Genomic DNA, 21,448 nt, shown 5'->3' on the forward strand with positions numbered 1-21,448 from the left:
AATGATCCTAATTACAAAAGCGTTACCTGTCTCACGTTTGCCGTAGTTGCAGGTGGAATCAGCCACCGTTTCCTAAACGAGCAACAACCACCGGCTGGATTTTGTCAGGTGTCGAATGTCTCGGATTTCAGGACCGTGCGATGTATATTATATATATATTTTATTTTTTATTTTTTTTTTTCAAAAATCTTACGAATCTAATCGCGAACGGCGACAAATTATCGGTAGATTATTAAAAATCGCGAGGTGCATCGGAGTGACGACACTATTACGCGGACCTTGCTCAAGGATCGCGATCCGTTGCGTCATTTAGATGTACGCCATACCTCGACCAATGGGAAACGAGGATTTACGTTATATAGGCAACCGAGAGCCGAGGAACCCGTTCAGTTCAAATACCGGCGCCGAGGCTCGACTCGCGACGTCATAGATTACGAATCGCACGCCGCATTTCCTCATTCATAAGTATTTATTACGTCTTGTCGACTGCGTATTTTCCCCAGATTTTTTCATTCCATCCACGAGTCTGGAATTACAACCTTTGGGGTAGAATTTTTTTTTGTTTTTTCACTTTTTTCCCCTGCAAATCTTCTGTACGGGCCACATCGCGGATATACATAAAGTCTTAGAAGTAAGTATTACAAATTTACCTGTACATAGTGTGATTGATTCATTTAATACATGTTCTTATTTTACCTCTCAATTTTACTCGCGTTTCGCGCTTTTATACGTGTATTAAAACGAATTGCCGGGAGATAGGTCAATCCCCCTGCTGAACTGAAAGTAGAAAGAATAAAGGAAGAAGGAAAAATTTGGGGATTCGGTAGAGATCGTATAAACGCCGGTAGATTTACCCCGGAGAAACGAGACGGGAATACGCGTTACACGTAACACGGGAGGCTGGGAGGTGAAGGAGACTAAAAGAAATGGATCCTGGCTAAGTTTGTATGGGGATATAGGAGCCAAACTGTCTAGCGCCTGCAGAATAGCCGGGAAGAAATGGGGAGGGTAGAGAAAAAAAGTATGTAATCCGAAGGACGGAGCGGCGTCTTAGGGTTTAGCAGTGACGATAAATTCGAGTTTGGGGGACACGGGAAGGGCGTACGCCGAGATATTAATACAATTTGAGATATTATTGCTTCGGGGAGTGTAAAAATTACGCTGTTAGGGGTTTATTTTTGATCCGCCGGTTCGACTCGGTTTTCGATTCTTTTATTCTTCGCCAAAAAACGAAATCGTCGCCGTATCTCCTGCCCGGTATCGATCCCGCTCCCTTTCGGTTGTAAGATCTCCGGCTCACTCTCCCTTTCTCGGTTTATCTCTCGGGGGTAGTCGGTTAAACGCTAGAATTTATTCCCCATAAAACTAGAAGACCCCGAAATACCGAGACTCGAAGACGGCGCGCGGCTCGAATACAGAAATAAAATATTCCCTGAAAACTTGTTTTTATCTAAGAGTATATGAAAATGGAAACGGAATAGGAGAACAAAAGTATCGCCAACTTCGAGATCAAACGAAATGGCCTAAGAAAAAAAAAACAAAAAAAAAAAAAATATCCGAGTTTCGAATGACAATTTTCTTACTCGATTCGACTTTACAGTTTCACCATCTACTCGCGCACGGTCCTTTTTTCGACCCTTTACGTACCTCGTTAAACCTTCCCTCGACCCGATCCCGATCCCTCGATTATACATTTCCCGTCGACACCTCCGTCGAATGAAAAGAGCGAAACAAATATCCTGACAGGGATGTCCGACCGCGCGTCCTCGAGGTTTTAACGGGGGTGGAAAATATGCCGGTCGCTTTATATCGTTTTCACTTGTTTGTATGTACATTTTTTTCGTCGGTCAAGACCGCGACAAGGGTATGCGATAATTGTTACGTCCAGCGACGTCCGTCCGTTTGTTCCGCGGCCTAAATAATTTCCACCTCATCTCGGTACTCCGTTACTCTTCCTCTTCCTCTTCCTCTTCCTCTTCCTCTTCCACTTCCTCCCCCTTCTTCGAGTCTTCCCTCTCTGCGGCGTCGCCCCACTTCCATCGTCCCCCTCGTCGACCCTGCGCGTCCTGGTCGCAACCGTGTTCCACTCTCCCTCTCAGTCAGGGGGCACGACTACGCCGGTTCGAACACCTCGCCTCTGCCTGTGACAAGCGAGTGAGCTTTATCACATTAAACAGGGAAACTAGGCTTACGCACCTGCCTCGAATTTTTTTTTTTTTTTTTCTTTTTACCTCCCTTCCTCCCCTTCTCTCTCCAGCCCCTCGTCCGTTCTCTTCTCTTCTTCTTCACTCGCCCTTGTCCGCTCCTCGATTCTCAACCCTTCGATCCGCCTCGATCCTTTTCGTCGTTTCGTTTTTGCTCCCGTAACGATTGATCGTTCGAGAAATTTTTTTAGTCGATTAAATTTTTGACCCGGTGGCGGATAAACAGTGAAATTTCAGAACACACCCGTGACACTATGGAGATCTACCGGTCGGAGCGAATCAACGATATTCGTACAAGGGAGAGAACTTTTTAAAGAAATTTAAAAATTCGAAATCGTCGAGTGCAATTCGTCGGAGACACGAAGGGATACTGGTACAACGGGGAGATGAAGTTTAGATCGTACGATGAACGAACGGAAACCGGAAGTGATCGACAGCTACGTACCGTTATAGGTAACGAAACTTGTCAGTTCGACGCATCATTTTCATCCCGATCTCGGATCAGCTGCTCCTCGGGCTTCCGTTTGGCTTTTTCGGAAGCAGTGTTCCTTGAACTCGGGGTGCTTTTTCCGGTTACATCGACTTTACATGTGCGACGTCGATCGTCTCCGTAACTCGCATCGTATATCCGCCTAATCGGTAATCTGCAACGATTGGAGCGTCGTTGCGAATCACATCTATCGATAATAATTCGATCGGGAATCCCCGGTGAAGAAAATTCTTTTTCCTTCGCAGATCATTCGACGCGCGATCGTGATCGATGTCGAGTAAAAAAAAAAAAACATGGGGGCGAGGACAGGGAAGATGGCTGTACGACGCATAAATATTAGAACTAATTAGCCAGCGACTAATTTTCCGTAACAAGCTCAACAAGTCATCGCTAATTATTCGTCGTGTACACGTTACGCCGTTGCCCGCACGAAGTGCAGGCTTCACCACTATGGATACATATAGTTTGAAGATCTGACAAGTCATAATATCGATTCCCTTCGGGACTCCTGTTTTCCTCGCATCGATCCCAAAGACGAGGGGTGTGTCACCCGATGTGCTTTTCACTCATTATAGGATCGGGGCACATGGGTTCTACCCACCGGTTTATTCTTTACGTCAGAGTTATTTATTTTTTTTTTTTTCTCTATTCTTTATTCCTTTAACCACGCGATCGAGTCAGATATACAGGAAACGCGAAACTCTACGTATATACGCCTACTATAGTTAACCTAGGTTAGTTCCTACGTTTTCTTATTCCGCTCCCGTATCTCATTAATCACGCGGTAACGATCGAGGCCATACAATCGATGCTCGTTCTTTGAGCGGGTCTAGTCAGATGTTCGCCGTAAGCTGGGGGAGGGGGGAAGAAAATTAAAAGACCAAAAGAGCAAAAAAAACAAAAAAGAAAAAGTGCGCCCCCATTTTCTCTGTCGGGTCGGTTCGCGGGAGTTTGCCAAATCTGAAATCTAGGTTTCCGCAATCGGGAGCAAGGTCATTCCTTCGCAAAGCTCGCGTCGGTCTCATCAGCTGACGATGACTACGCTTCGCGCGTCGCTCCATTCAGCCGCTGGAAAGTACGACGAATGTCAGGTTCAAGGATGCGGGGGTGGTAAGGGGGCGGCTGGTCGCCACCGGAGAGGGTGGCGCAAGCGCTCCGGCGAAACGGATCGTACGAGGAAGGGAGAGAAAAGCTGCGAAGGAAAGCCGGGGAATCCTCCGGTCCGGTGGTCGATACTCCCCCCCCCCCCCCCCCCTCCCTCCCCCCGAGTCGCCGAAGGGACGAATCGAAAGCGCAAGCGAAAACTGGGAATAACGGTGAAAGCGAAAATTCCCACCCACGCCACAGCTACAATTACGTCCGATATCCCACGTTATTATAGTCCCGCGGTACAACCGACGGGGCTAAAATCCCTGCGATCGTCAAAGGGTGGTGAAAATTTTATGGAGGGCGCGCCGCTGGATACTTTTTCCGTCGACGAACTTTCGCCGGTCCCGTAAAAAATTTATAACGGTGCGTATTTGGCGCACGTCGTGTGCGATACCGATTACCGAAGTAGGACGTGAATCTTGTCTGAAATTGAAAAAAAAAAAACTTAACGATCGCTCGGCATCGTTGAGTATATATGGCGTGATCGATTCGTACTCCGAGAAGACAAATATCGGTGACATTGAACTCTCGCAGCTTATCGCGTAGCGTCACCGGATTCGTTTAATTTCTTTTTATTTCGTCCATCGGGGTAATCGGAGCGGTATTATCCAATCGCGCGAATTATTCTATATGATGTATACGTACGATGCGTGCGTCGTGTGACCCGGAGTCACTGTATGTATAACGTACCGTACGTACATTCGGAGCAGATAACGACGCGCTTCGCGTATCAATTTCTCGTCTCTCCGCGCGTTACAACGACCACGCGACGTCGACGTAAGGCAATTACGTGCGCGACGCCGAGATGCGGGACACGCGTGCTATCGGTTTTTCTTTTCTTCCTTGTTTTTATTTATTCATCTTCTTTTCGCATTTTCCGAGCAACGTCGGTCTGCCGGGGCATTAGCCGATACATCACGCCACACAGCGTTTGCACAGTCAGCGACTTTAATTATCATTCTTCGTTGCCAAAGTAATCGGACGCGAATGTGACAACTCACCGGCACTACGATCGATCGATTTTCACCTCAGCAGCCCGCGCGATCTCGTGTGATCCTAGGTACACGTCATTCGTAAAAATAGTCGAATCTATACTTTTGATAATCTGACGACGAGAGGGCGATATAGTTTTCGTAACGATAAGGGAAAACATTGTGCAGCCACGTTACACACGGCAGCCGCGAGCGGAACGCGTGTTCTTCACTTATCTGCTCGTGCGGATGGAAAAAATTCATCGTCTCGAGGATCGCGTAATCGCGTGCAATTACTACACCGATATATTTTTACGGTCGACGACCGTTCGGGCGTTCACGCGGATTCTTTGCAAATTTTCTACGCGCGTGTAGGTGAAAAAAAAAAAAATATATATCTTTTCACGTCGGGCGCGCGAAATTTTATTCGCGTCGTTCGCCGCGTTACGTCGAGGTGTTCGCGTTTCGTGCCTACGTGCGAACCAATTGAGGGCAAATGCTCGGGTCGGGTTAGTCGAGGACATTGATGGTGCAAATTAGTTGACTTTATTATTAATTCCACCCGCGGGACGGGCGAGCGGTGGAAACGATATCGTCCGATGCCGCTGTCCCGGTGCCGCGTGGCCAATAAAATCGTACCAATTGTATGGACGAGTCCACGAGATATTGACCGTCGAGAGGCGATAAATGTAACGGTGTTAATGCTAAGAACAAATGCGCTACACTCGTTCGATATTCTTTTTTTTTTTTTTTTTTTTTTTTTTCATTTTTTTGTGTTTTAAACCATCGCACGACGCGCGTTGCGTGCAGCGGGGGCTGTTGAAGTATATTTTTAAAAAAGTTATTTCTGTGGTTTCAAAGAGACGCAGGCGTGCTTGGGTACGCGAACGATCATCGCGGTGCATCTGCAGATCTCATTTATTCTCGTCATGGTATTTGTTTTGTACGCGAAAAACGGCGGCAGGACCTCTCGAGCCTGAGAAACAGAGAACGAGCGAAATTCGCCGGTGTACCGCGGGCGACGCTCGTTACGTAGACGCCGAGGCGAAAACGCGCCGCCGATCCCTCGGCGATAATTGACACAAATCTACATAAATATACACCACGTGCATCGGAGTTTGTGTCTCGCGGGACTATACAACGTATGAATAATATTTGCCTAATAATTCGGCGCGTTCGTCTTGAAAAATATGCGAAAGTATATAGCAAATGAATTAGAATCGAAGAATGACGCAATCTGGCTACCGATAAAATCGAGGATCCGCGTTTAGCTTAAAATTAGATTCGTTAGGGAAAACGCGACGTGAGACACGTAGACCGATGATCGTTTGACGTTTGGAACGATCATTGCGATATTTGACGCGAATCGGTCGAAACGCTTGCGTACCGAGAAATTCGAACGCCTTTGATTTTTCGCCTGCATACGTGACCATCCTCACAGATCCGTTCGCGCGATCGTTGAACCTCAACAAAGTGTTCCAACTTTCAATTGCTTCGTCGACTATCCGGGAATGGGATATCCTCGCGCTATTCGGATCCCATTACCGTATTACACACGTACGTACGTACGTACCCTGCCTACCTACCTACTCATCGTCGGCGCCTGTCGAATAAATCGAACGTTCGAATTCGATCGTTGCGATTATTTTCAATCTCTGAAACCAACACCCCGCAAGAAATTTATAATCTCACGTATTCGAGCACACCGGGTTCGTTACACGCGCTTATATTATTTTGCACACACCGTCGGAAGACCCACGACGCTACGACGTCGACTCGTGTTCCGAGTAAAACCAGTTATGCCGGCTCTGAATTCGTCTGCCTTTTTTTTTTTTTTCTCCTTCTTCTCTTCTTCTTTTTTTCTTTCTCGTATCGTTTTTTTTTTTTTTTTCTCAGTCAGCTTCTTGGTCCGCACACGTTCCTCATTGTCTCCTTCTTCTTAGGACGCGACGGGTAACGGTCCCTCTACTGTCTCGCCACCACTTCTTTCATTTGTACACGTCTATCTCAAATGTATAATATATACCCGCACACGTTGTGCCGAACCAGTCCAGTTTCCTTTTTCCTTTCTTTTTCTTTTTTTTTTTTTCGTTGTTTTCGTTCTTTTTTTTTTTCTCTCTCTGCCAGCGCTGCGCTGCCGTGCACCTTTTCATCCGATGCGGAGAGTACACCTTTTATTGCATTATATCGCGTACGCTATACATATAACTAGTTATTGAATTACCGAACGGAAATTCATTCATTCAACGTTCGGTATACGTTTCGCGATGCGTGAACCAATTACCTTTTATACACACGTACGTATGTGATTCTTTTTTTTTTTAATCATCTCTTTTTTTGCTAGTTTTTCGAATTCGCAACTTTGCTCGTCGAACATTAATTTTCCATTGGAAAATTTCGTGCATCGTGTTTTGCGCGGTTGGAAAATTTCTTTTTTTTTTTTTTTTTTTTTTTTTTTGCACATGTACCGTAATGTTATTCGAACGTACGTGTAATGCGCTAAATCATGAGATCACCGCTCTTATTATTCTCGTTGAAGTCGTCTGCTAGGAAGAATTACAATTAGAAACTACGTTTCGTTGTTTTTCAGTTTTACACCACGTACAACCAAACATAATTTTCGTTATCAGTTCGCGTGTGACGGACGGACCTGTGAAAAAAAGAATATTTATATTTACGTCTGATTTAGAGCGTAAGATAAAATATAACGTAATAGGAAAATTGGGATGCGCCGCGCAGATGTGTTCGCTCCATGGATGATCTCGCTCCAGATTCGCGAGTCCCTCCCCCCCCCCCCCCCCCCCGTCCCGTCCCCTTCTTCGCGTTCGCGGTCATTATTTATTTATCCTCCTCCTTTTTTTTTTTTTTTTCTACACTCGTCATTCCGTGCACCCGCACCCCCTGAAATATCGCCCAATTGTCGCGGCGACGAACGTCGAGCGAGACCCGTTGAAAATCGCTTCGCCTCGCCTTCCATCGCGCGCGTTGCATATACCATACGCTCGTCTTTTTACTCCTACTCGCGTTCACTCTTATTATCCCAACTCTTCAATTCGTTCAACGCGCAGACAATACGTGCGTCTAGGTTACGCGTTGTCGCGTACACCGTGTGCTTTGCACTCGACGCACGGTAGTCGGATTCGCGGGATACCCCGACCCGGATTCGAGGGATTTATTTTTTGAAAAAATAAAATCACCCCACGTGGAGATTCGTCGTCGTCTCCCTCCGTCTCGAGCACTTGTTTCATACGTGTATCTTTTTTCCTTTTCTCAGCTACGTACCAAAAATAATCCTCCGGCAAATACGTCAGGATAAATCTGGAGCGACGTATAGAGCACACGGTGAGAATCGGTGCGCGGTTTACTCGATTTTCACGTGGTTAAAATTTGGCGATTTTTTCCATCTCCCTATCCGATCCGTCCCGCCTATGGTCATTGTGCACGGTCTTGGGGAGGGGATGAATGTTTGGCATAGATTCGAACGGGTCGTACTATAGGTGGGTACGTCGTCGTCGTCGTCGTCGTCGTCGTCGTCGTCGTCGTTCGATCTGCAGCGTGTGTTCTCTGAATTTGCAGCGTAGGTTCCCCGCACGGGTACAGGTATACGTTACCTTTGGTGTTTTAGGGTCGCCCGCAGAGTTGGCGGGGCCACGTCCCGCTCTTGCCGTTTGTCCCACATTGCGATTCTGTTTCGCATCCTACGGTCTATTTACACATTTCGATCTCGTTCGTTCGCTCGCCGCGGTTTTGTACAGTATACATATGTATACCCCACCCAATGAAAATGCAGCGCGAGTCGCTCCGCGCGTATTCCCGCGACTCTTTGAACATCTCTCGCTCGACGCGTTGAAGATGAGAACCGATCGACGCCTCTGCGGACCTAGAATTGCACCACGTGACGTTTCTTTCATGAAAACCGATTACGTAAGCCTCTCTCAATTACCAACGTACAGTATATTCCTACATAATGTATCCGTACTACACAACACCGCATTGCAGAAAACATAGAACTGCGTTCAGCCCGTCTACGTGTATAGGTGCAGCAAAATTGTATCTCTCGCTCGACGACTAGCGAGCGCGACTGAATTACGCGATCCGAATATGCGATTCTCGTTGCACTGCGTCCGATCGGTTTCTCTTAAAAAAAAGAAAAAAAAAAGAAAAAAGAAAGAAAAAAAAAAAATTACCAAGAAAACTGCGTTCGGTTGTACGGACCGCCGATCTGTATTGTTATCGGGTTATTTTCTTTCACCTTGAATCGCGACTCCCTCGGTTGGTCGTGCGTTACGCTTTCGTCCGCAGATAAGAGGCCTAGACTGTAGACTTTATACTCGCACTCTTCCGATCTCGTCGTAAACCCCGGCGGGCAACAGCGCGCCTCGTTGTACGCGGACTTATCGCATTATATCGCCGGGTGAAAGAAAGGAGAGCTCAACCTCCGAGAGAAGCGATGAAAGAGGCGAAGGAAAGTAGAAGAAAATGATAAAACGATTTCATCGGTGAAGCGAAGCCCGCTAGAGAGAGGGACGGACGGACGTACGGAGGTACGTACGGACGGATGGATGGATGTGGAGCACGTGATGATGTCGGACTCTCCCACTACGTTATTATCGAGTACCCGGCGTGTGTGCAGGCGTCGAGTCGCTTTGCCCGCCTCGGTCCTCCTCGGTGCGACTCCTCGGGCAGGTTCTGGGTTCTGGTATCGCGCCTACACGACGGTTTCTGCCTGCCGGCGTAGCGTCGCGTCGTCCGTTCAGCGCTCGCGGTAGAGATCGCAAAAATTCCATCGGGTAGACGCCGACTAAAAGCGATCGCGAACGGAACGCGAGTTCTCTTCTTATTTTATACCACCTCATATCCATCGATACGTTTGCTTCCACCCCGCGCGCTCCCGTGTTGTGCCGAATATCCTGAGAAATTTTTCAAATAAATAAACGATACGCCGATAGGGTATTCGGGATTTTGCTAGACGACGATCGTTCGCTGATCTTTTTCTTTCTTTTTTCTTTATCCCATAACCAATCGTTGTACCGGATCGGAATCTAAAATCTTACGCAGTTCCTCTGTTTCAATTTGTGATGACAACGGTGATAGTTCTACGTTTAAATGAACTAAATAATAATAATAATATTAATAATGATAAAAGAACAAAAAAAATGAGAAAAAATCGACTGATGTTATTTTAAAATTAATTCGTGTAAATAATTATCATCCGATTATATCGGAAGGAGGATAACTGCCGTTTTATAATCCGCCAAGTGTGAATTCAATATGTATAGAACAATCGCAAGCTAATATTATTATTATCATTATTACTGTATATATATGTATATATATATATACGTAAATGTTATACAAGGCAAATAACTTACGGAGAGGCGATCGAGGGAGAGGAGGGAGGAGAGCATAGAGACATGTCAGTGATACGTGATTGTGTCGAGTATAGATAATAAAAGTATATAAACTTGATCGTGTTACCAACGACAATATTACATAGAAACATTTTACCCACAATTTACATACGTGTGTACCACCGTACCGTACGTACGTACACAAAATAATATACATATACGTCGTGTATTCAAAGTTTGGACTATCGTCACAGTCGTCGTCGTCGTAATAATTCATCGCTAAAATACGCATGGATGGAAAGAAAATGAAGAAACTATAAAACCGCGCACCACCTCTTACCTCGATATATATATATATATACACATGTGTGTGATAATAATCGGACATCGACGAATTACGCAAACCTTATTAAAAACGTGTGTATAATTAATCAATCACGTTCTTGCATTATCGCCATTATTCTTGTCCCTTCTTTCCCATATTTTTTCTTTCTTCTCTTCGTTTTTTTTTGTTTTTTTTTTTTTTTTCTACTTTGCTTTTCGTCATCGTTTAACCGTGCATACAACTTCCGAATAAATTACCAAGTATAATTAACATGAAAATTTCCTAGTCATTTGAAAAAATTTATCGCGCGAAAGAAAAAGAGAGAAAAAAAAAAAAAACACAATTAAGAAGAAACTTAAACGCGCACGCTGTGCGGAAGCAAACAAGGAATAAACCAACAAACACTCACGGCGACTCGTACTTGAAATTATACACAGTGCTTACGGGAAGGAGGATAGAAAAATTAAAAAAAAAACTGAAGGAGAGGGAGCGGGATCACGTGGAGATAGATCGGGAGCGAGATAAGAGAGGAGAAAAGTAGAGAGGAGAGGACGAAGGATCTAAGAAGAATCTGGTTTTTAAATGAAAATCTTGTGCCACCTGTTAGTAGTACCATATTACCGCTACCTACACTTCCTTTACAATTGAAGAAGACGCGGGCGACGCGGGACGGGGACGGGGGGTTGGGTCGTGCGGGGGTGAAAATGAGGAAAAAATATAATTCAGACGATCGTCTTTCGTCTTGAGCCTTGAAACAGCGAATTCCGACTCGTATCATAGACGTGAGTGCATCAGGTGGAATTTTAAACGCGCTTTATTTTCGGTTCGTCCCAGTGACGTAAGAATAGTTCGGATATTCCGTCGTATCTAGACGTCGCAGTTTTATCAGAGACACACGAGGAATTCGCCTTAACCCTGGACAAAATTGATCCGATTTCAAGATCAAGGCCGACCTGAAATATACCTCTGAATATCCACGTAGCTAGGGCATTTGTGCCACTTTCGGAAAACACGAACGGGTGTCTTTCGATTCGCGACGCGCAGCTCATATAGGATCGGACTAGACGACGCGAGCGTTACTTCCATCCCCTCGGGAAACCCTGTCGAACTCGTCCGGAAACTGGGTACAACGAACCAACGGAGATTCGATAATTTCACCAACTGTAAACTTCTCAACGTACGTTGCACGTATCGTCCAATATTTGGCGCCGTTCGTTTTCAAGGCGAGAAAAAAAAATACGCGTCCACTAACCACCAGAACGTACACAACGAAGTTTTATTAAGCCGCTTCTGTGCAGTTGTGTGGTCATTTTTATTTATAAATTTTTCTATATATACATCTATTTTTTCATTGCCTACTTCGAAGCCCTGATATTTCATTATATCGGAGTAATTTTTCGGTACCTACGTGATTTCTGTTTGAGAAAATGAGAGAAAACGCTCTCGCAGCCTCTTCTCTCGTTTGTTGTCAAGAGTTTTCTCGTTCCGCTGGTCACTTCGACAGTGATGCGGTCTCCCTATCTCGCGAACGGTCGGTATATCGCTGATTATTCGTACTTACGCATAACAACCAGCGGCTCGCTCACTCGAGCCACCCAAAACCACGTGCTCGGTTACGCAACGAGTACTGTAAAGACTTCGCCTCACCTCACTCGCTGTTGCTGCTGCTGCTGCTGCTGCTGCTGCTGCTAGGGCGCTAGCCACGGCCATAGTTTTATTTTTAGCGACACCCGTTACATATTTAACCTGCCCTAACTTCTCGCATAAAATCCGTCACGAGCAACTGCACTCCGAAGATTTCTAAAGAATTTGAAGATGACAAAAAAATTGGTGTTCCTTACGCACTTGGTGAATGAGAGCGTCGCTTTTTGATCTAGAAACAACGAGAATTTCGTCGTTTCTCTAACAAACGATGGATCTGCGTTTTCTCCCCAACTTTCTCGATATGGGGTGCGTGATTAGCGCGCGTGGGATTTGTAAGCTTTGGATTATCTAGCGATTCGTGAATTAAAATCCAAAGGAACCGAAGCGCGCGAGAAGCGAGGAAAACACTCGTTGCGTAACGGTTCATCGGTACGGACGTTATGTTACTCTTGTAAAACGGAGTTGGTATCGATCGGTGACCTTATAATAACTTGATTACTCAATTTATGTAATTAACCTCCATGGTGCGAGGGATGGCTACCGGTTCGCTTTTTTATTTCATTATTATTTTGTCTATTTTTTCCACTTTTCTATTTCGTACGGCTCTCTTCCATAGCGAGGGAGGATAAAAGCAGCGTAGCTCGTTTCAAATCTCTAATATGAAACGAACAAATATTGTTGAGACGCGCGGTGCAATAAATCGTTACATAAATGCACGATAACCTGCATATAAGCCGTAGGTATATACGTGTAGTCGTAAAGATAACCCCGCGATAGTACAGATAATGAATTTAGAAAAAATATATAATACAAGTTTTGAAACCCACAACTACCACTCTCTGTGCGTACACACGCGTATTACGAGTGTATTCGAAATAGTTTTTTTTTTGCGTCGCCGTATCGAACGAGTCGATTCAGACATGAGAATCGTTTGCATTTTATTTCACATTTAGCTTCGTTTATTTTCCTAAAATCTTACGAGGATAATTTCGCTGCATCAGAAAACGCTTATCAGATTTCTGGTAAACCTCAGCTTAGGCCTCCGGACGCTGCGATTCAACCTCAAGATGAGAAGCGGGGATTTTTGTTGGTTCTCGTATCGTCGATGTCGGTATTTTGTCGATCCTTGAGTCCGATCGCGGATCGTGATAAGAAATTTCATAATTCGATAAACGGTTGGAATGCGTGCTCAACATTTCTGTGCGTTTCAAACTTGTTATTTCACTTTTTGCATCGATATTCCCTTGACCTAGTGCAAGGAAAAAAGAACCACCGACCCGTTATCGATGTCCATTTTTCGAACACGCTCGGAGACGATCTCCATCGGGGTGCTAATCGGAGGTTAATTCTCGGTTGGTCTTCGCTCAGGATTCTCTTGGCAGCATCATAGAAACGCTTATTTATATCTCTCTGGCCCATCGGTTGACTGTATTGCCAATAGTTGAGTTGTCGTATAAATTCTATAGCATCGCGATGTTATGACAGAGAGAGAGAGAGAGACCCTCTTTAGAACTTCGATTCTCGTCTAGTATAATTGATATATTAACGATAAGTGTAAGTGAATTTCATCACCGTTTACGTGTATATCAGCCCTTATTTTTAGTTCGGAATACAATCGGCGTGGAGATGATCTCGCGTGTGATAAATTTGAGGAAAAGTCCCGAAAGTTTGCTATTACATTTTTCTTTTTTTTTTGTTTTTCTCAAATATTCTTTCCTTTCATTGTTTTGCAGTGGTGTCGAGTGCAAAAATGAAGTGTACAGCGTCCGTCAGCTGGAGGCGCGCTCCGTAGATGCAGCAGCGATTTCTTTGGAAGAAAAAGAAGAGGAAATAGATTCAACCGCGGCTTCCTCGTATCCGGTGGCTCTCGTCGCAACTGTGGCTGTCGTGAAGAACGAAGAGACACGTCCCGCGGCCGATCGATTGTTATTGAATTCGTTATCGATTCCGGTACCGATTCAGCAACAAAAAGATCGCAGCAAACCGCTATCGGTTACAGCGTCTCTGTTCAGCCAGCAAGATAAACCGCATAAAGATTTTGTCGCTTCTAAAAAAGTATTGGATCCGCAGAAAGAAGAATTTTTAACGAATAAACCGGTGTCAATTACCAAGAAGATAATATCGGCTAACGAACAGCAGAGAACGAGACCATTGTCGGTTACTAAAAGCATTTTTGCACCAGCCCCGCAAGTTGTTCTTGAACCTACTCCCGGCAGACCTCAACCTCAAACCGCCACTGCGAGTATATTCGCGCCACGCACGAAGGAGATGAACAAGGGCTTCCTCACCTTCAGCGAAGACCAACCTGGCCTTACCAGTAATTTCTATTCCTAATTCTTTCACCTTCGAATTTATGATCATTCCGTCAGCCGCTACTATACGGAGTCGCGCCGAGTCACCTCGGTAACGTGGATTTTTCACACGTTTGCAGCAAATTGCACGGGCCTCGTTTCGCTCGCTACCTGATCCGGTATTATTTTACAGTCGGCGATCGCAATTGTGCGATACTTTTAGGCGAGATGTGAAATATATTATCGAAAATTACGCGGACGTCGCTAGAGGGATAAATAATACAAAGAGACGTTGATAACGACATTTTATACGACGATGATGCTCGAAGGCAATTACGTTGTAAACTAGAGCCAAGGACACCCATCGTACGGTACTCGTATCGTAATAGGGGCGCGGGAAGAGAAAAGCAAAGGAAGGAGGGGAGGAGGAAGACGGTAGTAACGACGGTAATGAATCGGGGACGACTAGTTGGTAGTAGCGACTGATCGAATGAAACATTGATTTCGAAATGATAAAAAACTCGGTCAAATTTATTTCTGTTATTTATTAAGCGGGGCGATTTATTATTTTAGTGTTGAAGGATGAACCGGAGGACTTGACCCACCTTGCGCCGACACCTGGCGACGTTTGCGTACCCCTAGAAGACACGCCATTCCTTTCAGATATGCTGGATGAATTCATTTTAGGAAATGACAATTACTGCCCACTTTTAAGCCCGGGTTTACCCAACGAATTGAGGACCTCCGACCTCGGCGATTCGCTGAGGGATAGCGAACTCGGCGATTCTTTGGCCGATAGCGATCCCTTCATGCACAGGGATTCCCCTAGTCCATGTCTATCCAGTGGAACGCCGAACCTTCTCTCGCCGGCGTTCAGCAAGGTGAATTTCTAACTCGGAGTATTTGCCTTCGGATTTCGCGCTTCCGAGGACCCGCTTCTTTTCATTATCCCTACAGAGTAAAAATCTTATTTCAGAGCCCGGGGAGCATAGACTCTCTTTGTAGCCCCACCGGGAGCGGTGGCGGATTGTCGGAGGATGAAATGCTGATGCTAAGCATCGGAGATGTCCTCGCGGACGAGGAACTCGCTTTGAGGGCACCCTACATACCAATGTCCGACCAGGACGAAGCTCTACAACTCCTGATAAGCGACGACATGGTAATGTGGGGACCCTCGCAGCCACCCGATAAAAAAACCAAGTGGTAAGAGCGGAGTTTCGTTTTTCGAATTCGCATGCTCGCATACCTCCTGTTCGTTTGTCGGGTAAAATCTTGAGAGACGTAATTTTATCACCTTCTATTCGATAGGTCCACGAACAGCATCGAGAAATGTTCGGACTCCAACGTTAGTTCGAGTCTCGAACAGCTGTTGAGAACGAATTGTTCTTCATCTCCGTCGGGGGGAGGCGGTGCTAAAAAATGTAACGACCACGGGGGTGGTTTAGTGGATCCAACGGACGCCTTGGGGCACGCTTACAAAAAAAGTGAGCACCGGTTCTCTGTCTTTGATGATTTTGTTTTCAGATTTTTTACTTTTGAGATGCGCATTTTTATCGATATCATGTTGTTTAGATACGAGGGCGGAAAACTGGTTACCCAAATCTGAACGTAATTCGCAAAAACGTATTCACACGACGTCATCGTTGAATCCAGATAACGAGAATAAGAGGATAAAATGCGATCAGAAAATTTCTAGTTGTCTTTTGAACGATCAAATTCGCTCGACGAATTGCCTTACGTCCGACCAGCAGAGTAGCCAACTACTCCAGCAACTCATGGCCCAGCAATCCCCTACTAAAAATTGTTCGGTGGGTGGCGGTGGAGGGGGAGGCACGAATGGCTGCGGAACCGACAACAATTTACGCTCTGCAAACGCGACTCTGCAACAACAGCAGTCGAACAGCGTTTTGATGAACCTTTTGGTATCGGGATGCGACGTAAGAGCCGGTTACATATGTTTAACTAAACAACAAAAACCTTCCAAGATGAATACGACCATAGCGAGTCAGTGATTGTGGAACGCTTCAGCGTTTAATATTATCTTATTATCACATAGTATAATAACAGTAAAGCGTTCTCAGTCATTCCATAACATATTATAGAATGATTATCATTTTTATTTATTTAGTATTTTATCATCTTTATTATACATACTATGTAGGTAGGTACATGCGTCTCATTTTCTTATCCCCCAATCAGTGTGTCATTTTGAAAATCAATCAGGGTGGATGAAGTTTCTTTTTTCACCGTTATAAACGTGTAACAATTTTTTCGTCGTTGTTTATTTTTCAGGACTGCTACGCTGTCATAATATCACCTGCATTTATATTCCTATACGTAGAAGAGCAAAAATTTTTATTTTATTTTTTTGCTTTTCGATTAAACGAGTAAATACTAATAGAATTTTAACAATCGACGACTCGGTTAGTCATTTGCCTCTTACTGTAATTTTTTTTTTTTTTCTCTTCTCCGCCCGAATTATATTGCGGACTGGCGATAAATTTTTTTTTTTTTTTTTTCTCACCGGGAGAAAACGAAAAAAACCCCGATGACTAGTGAAAAATGGAGTTTAATCTTTGTAATTTTACCTTATTTTTCACGGTCGTTGGGCGTGATATATTTTATCGATTCTCATCGCTTGTAAATATCATTATTTCGTATCGCACCATTGCCTAAGACAGTGCAAAAGTCAAGTTTAGCCAATTAAGTATTTAGTTTTTAAGTCGATAAATTATTGATTTACTCAAACTTTAGCGTAGGACTCGATCGTAACCGTTCTTAGATTTCAGGATAGGATTAAACCAACGGAGAGCATTAAACAAATAAATGAATAAATATATATATATATAAATATAAACTATGTATATATTTATACGTATATTATTATCATTGTCGTAGTTGTTGCTGGTGTTATTATTATTATAATTAATATCATTATTGATATCGTAAGATGATCTTATCCTAATTAGGTATTATTATTTATTGTCATGTTACACGTAGCGAAGCGCCTGTAGCGTGGCATAGGCCAGAACGACTGCTAGCGTTTAGGACACGATCTGAATGTACATACGTAATTATTAGGAGAGAAACATTGAAAGAATAAGAAAATTCAAAATTAAATTCATCTTCCCAACCGCACACGCTACCCCGTTTGTAAATAATACATACCATATCCGATTCGAAATCAGGATCGTAAGTTTGTCGATATAACGCGTGATTCAGGTGTTTTAGCTTTACTCGTATGATTCGTCTTTGAACGTCCAAACGTAAATTATCGATACGTCCCAGCGGTAAAACGGAAATAGTAATTTGTATCTCTGTATCTGCATGTGTTTAGGTAGGTGTGCATGTATTTCACGCAACGAGAGGTCTAGAATATTATCGGGAATCTGTAGATTCTAGGACGAAAAACGGACGGAAATGAAAAGAAATGTTAATAACGACGGAAGGAAGAGGCATATATGAGGTGGCTTATTGTTGTTGTTATAGTTGTTGATAAATTTTAATGACAGTTTTAGCAAACCGATCGGATCAATTATTAATTCAATATTATAACACGTTTCACATTTTTTAGGCTGTAATAAATAGAGATTATCAATTTATATATATATACACACAAATAATATTTAAATATATATATATATGTATATGTATACAGAGATTGATATAAATGTACATTTATTTTCAGATAATAATTTGTAACGAAACCTTGACATAAAATAATGATTGCGAACAAATGAGAAAACCAAACGTATATATGTATACATATATTAAATACGACATGAAACAAAAAGAATTTCTTCGGTCGCTAGATCAACAAGCCATCCGCTCTCTAAATTTGTATGTTGTGTATATATTAAATGAAAAAAACATCGAGTATAATGGGGGGAAAAATAACATTGTTGTTAAATAATTATTAAATATATTGAAAATGATTACCAGTCAATAGTTCGATATTTTCTGCAGCGTGTCTCTATTTTGTATATCTCATTGTTACTCCCGAATCCATTTCCCATATTCACCAACATCCCTTCAATAATTCATTGCATTGATAGGCGAGGATAATATGGAATATTCTTCGCGTTTCTAAGCCCGTAGAGACCTATGTGGCGAAGCAGCGCTTTTCGGTGCGTATGTATTTAATATCACGTTCAACTTTATCTCATTTATTTTTTATTCATTTTAAATAAATTAACATGTCGAAGTAAAAGCTTTTAGCAACGTTCGTTATGTTAATGTCGCAACCTTCTCTCTGTTGTGGATATTTTAACGAGATATTTACTCGAGCACTTTACTAAAATTTGAATATATAACTGAGAAAGATCTCGTCGCGAACCAAAGAAATTATGAAACTGAAATTTTTAATTCAACCAATGATAACATCGCGCATTTTCTGAAACTGTTGGGCGTAATACAATAGCCGTACAGTATCGATCGCTGGGCGAAGGTTGAGGCACGGGTTTGGGACCAAAGAAATATCACTCGATTTCGGTTGAAAAGTATTACATTTTTTGATTCGCTATCCAAAGTTACAGCGATCATTCGAACGCGTTATATAAATTGACGAGCTTATTCCATGCTACAATCATCCTTCCTCATGTCCTATATAATCACTGTCCCCATCATCCGCCACCGATATTTCATAATACCTGTACTAATCATCGAGACACTGACCGCTATCATGATTTTACGTATAGATCAATAGTTCTTGGAAGGTATTTTTTTTCGGTAGATTTTATTGGAATGGTGTAGTCTAAGCTGTCGGTAGGCGAAAGTCAGAAGCTCACTGATCTCGTTCGTTATGCCCATTTTCAGGAGATGATCGACCCCCGCAACATCCCGCCCTTGATCCATCAGGAAATGTCGCCGTTGAGCGTCGATTTGGATAACAACGTCGTCCCCCAGATGCCATCGAATTTAATTTTGGAACACCAGCTCAGCCCTGATACCAGAAATGAGCTGATGAATTCTATGCCCCTCAAAACCAAGCCGGATGTTCATCAGGAAGTGTTGCCGATGGATTTCGACAACTTTGATTTGGACGTTAATTCCTTCTGCCCCGAACTCGTACAGAACTCGGATCTGCTCATAAAAATCCTCGCCAATAACTTAGTGCAGTAGAAAGCGGGATTGAATCGGGAAGAATATATTTTTCTAATTTCTATATGCCAAATGCATGCAATTCTTATCAGGATTCATTTGCGCCCCGTTGCCGTTAATTTTTTTTGTTATTGTGAGGATATTAAATCGGCTTCTACTTGTTGACAACTTTCGTTTAATATTCACCATTCGTTTAAAGTCATCAATATTGATTTTGAAATCAACTTTATCGCCGACGAAGTCTGTATAACCAGATCTGCCGATCGGTCGGGTGCTGTTCCCGTTTCTTCGGTAGATATGAATGATTGATTTTTTTAAATTTCACTCGCAATACAATAACAATTGAGGTCAATGGGTTTATACCACGAAGCAATCCAATTCAATCAATGTTGAAATTCATTTTTGACTGCATGTTTCTATTGGCAGAGTAGAAAAAATATTATATTTTACTTAATGCTCAATTCATTTTTATTCAGTTCGGGTTATTCAAATTTTTACATTTCTAAAAATTTTCAAAAATTATTATGTAAATTATATGTGTATCTTATACACGCGTAAACGAAATATCAATAAATGAATAAAAGAATGCTGATAAATATGATGTGTAGTATTCTAAGTATGTAACTAGAGAATCGATGATAATCATATGAAACTGGACTTGATCTAATCAGAATTGTTCGTATGGAATATTATATATAATAGTTTATATTCACGCAAATAAAGTGCCAATTAATAATGCCGGTATTCTCATCTTTGACCGTATTTAAGTTTGAATTCTCTCAGCGGCACGATGGACCGATCTACGGGATTATCTTGGTAGCATATTCGGTAAGATTTGATTGAAAATTTGTTCTCAAACAACGATTACTACACGAATAAACGATGCGTGATTAACGTATGACGCATTCGTTCAGCGTGCTTAGTTATAAATTATGATTATCGACAGACCGGTACGTAATGCAAATTATATGTACAATTGGAGGGATGATATAAACGTAACTCCAGAAATATAAACTATCAACGTTGTATAGGTTTATAGAAGGAGATCGATTTGAATTATATTTTAAGACAGATCTGTATATCTTTACACTATTAATAACAGAATTATCATTTTTTATTATTATTATATCAATTATTATTACAACTAATATTATTATCATTATCGTTATGACGTCGATACATAGCGTTAGACGATGGAAACTTAGTGTATTATTAATTCCTGACTGTTATCCACGACACCAATGTATACGTATACATACTTTCATATGAAAAATAAGTAACAGAATTATACTTCATGCTGGTAAATAAGTATCAGAATAAAATATACATTTATATATTGACAGTGCATTGGGTTCATTGTCCACGATATACCTGAAGGTATTTTGCGTACATGCTGCGAATCACCGAATCATTGCTACACCCCATACGTGCCTGGTTATTCGCAATTCCGCAATGCAAGTATGACAACATCGTAAGTTTGCCTGAATTCAAGTGCTCGGAAAAAGTTGAGCTCGGAACGAATTCAAATGGCTAAAATTTCCTGAGAATATCTCGTAAAACTGATAGGAAAAATAGTTTCTTTTCAATTCCGAATTTTAAGAAAAATCGAAGGCTTTGTGCTTACCATTTTTTCAGTCGAAAGTGTGTCGTATTTTGGAAATCACTCGTAGAACACTTTTCTAATCTATTTTGACATAAGGAGTATGGATACATCGATCAGAATATCTATCAGTTAGTAGTAATTTCTATTGAGACATCTTAAATTTTTAACATTTTGAAGCGATAAATTGGCGATAACTCGGTCAATTTTAAAAATAAAATTATTCGGCTTTCAGATTCGGATTCCTGAATTCAGAATACATAGGAATACCGTAGGATACTACATGACAACATGAGTTGAATTTCGGCTCAAGTCTAGAGAAA

The 21,448-nt window shown here is 42.6% G+C and overlaps 1 protein-coding gene across 4 annotated transcripts in view; it reads left to right on the forward strand.

Annotated features, from left to right (window-relative positions):
* LOC105691883 (hypoxia-inducible factor 1-alpha) overlaps positions 1 to 20,867 on the forward strand; it is a 33,210-nt gene extending 12,343 nt beyond the window's left edge. For all 4 annotated transcript variants that reach the window (XM_012410678.3, XM_012410679.3, XM_020855795.2 and 1 more), the window contains exons 8-13: positions 13,868 to 14,451; positions 14,999 to 15,306; positions 15,402 to 15,628; positions 15,734 to 15,909; positions 15,998 to 16,362; positions 19,241 to 20,867. In XM_012410678.3, coding sequence (XP_012266101.2) covers positions 13,868 to 14,451; positions 14,999 to 15,306; positions 15,402 to 15,628; positions 15,734 to 15,909; positions 15,998 to 16,362; positions 19,241 to 19,546 — 1,966 coding nt within the window. In that variant the 3' untranslated portion in view covers positions 19,547 to 20,867. The remainder of the gene's footprint in view (positions 1 to 13,867; positions 14,452 to 14,998; positions 15,307 to 15,401; positions 15,629 to 15,733; positions 15,910 to 15,997; positions 16,363 to 19,240) is intronic.
* The last annotated feature ends 581 nt before the right edge of the window (positions 20,868 to 21,448 follow it).

This window comes from Athalia rosae, chromosome 3 (assembly GCF_917208135.1).
Source record: "Athalia rosae chromosome 3, iyAthRosa1.1, whole genome shotgun sequence".
In the NCBI taxonomy this organism is placed as follows: domain Eukaryota; kingdom Metazoa; phylum Arthropoda; class Insecta; order Hymenoptera; family Athaliidae; genus Athalia; species Athalia rosae.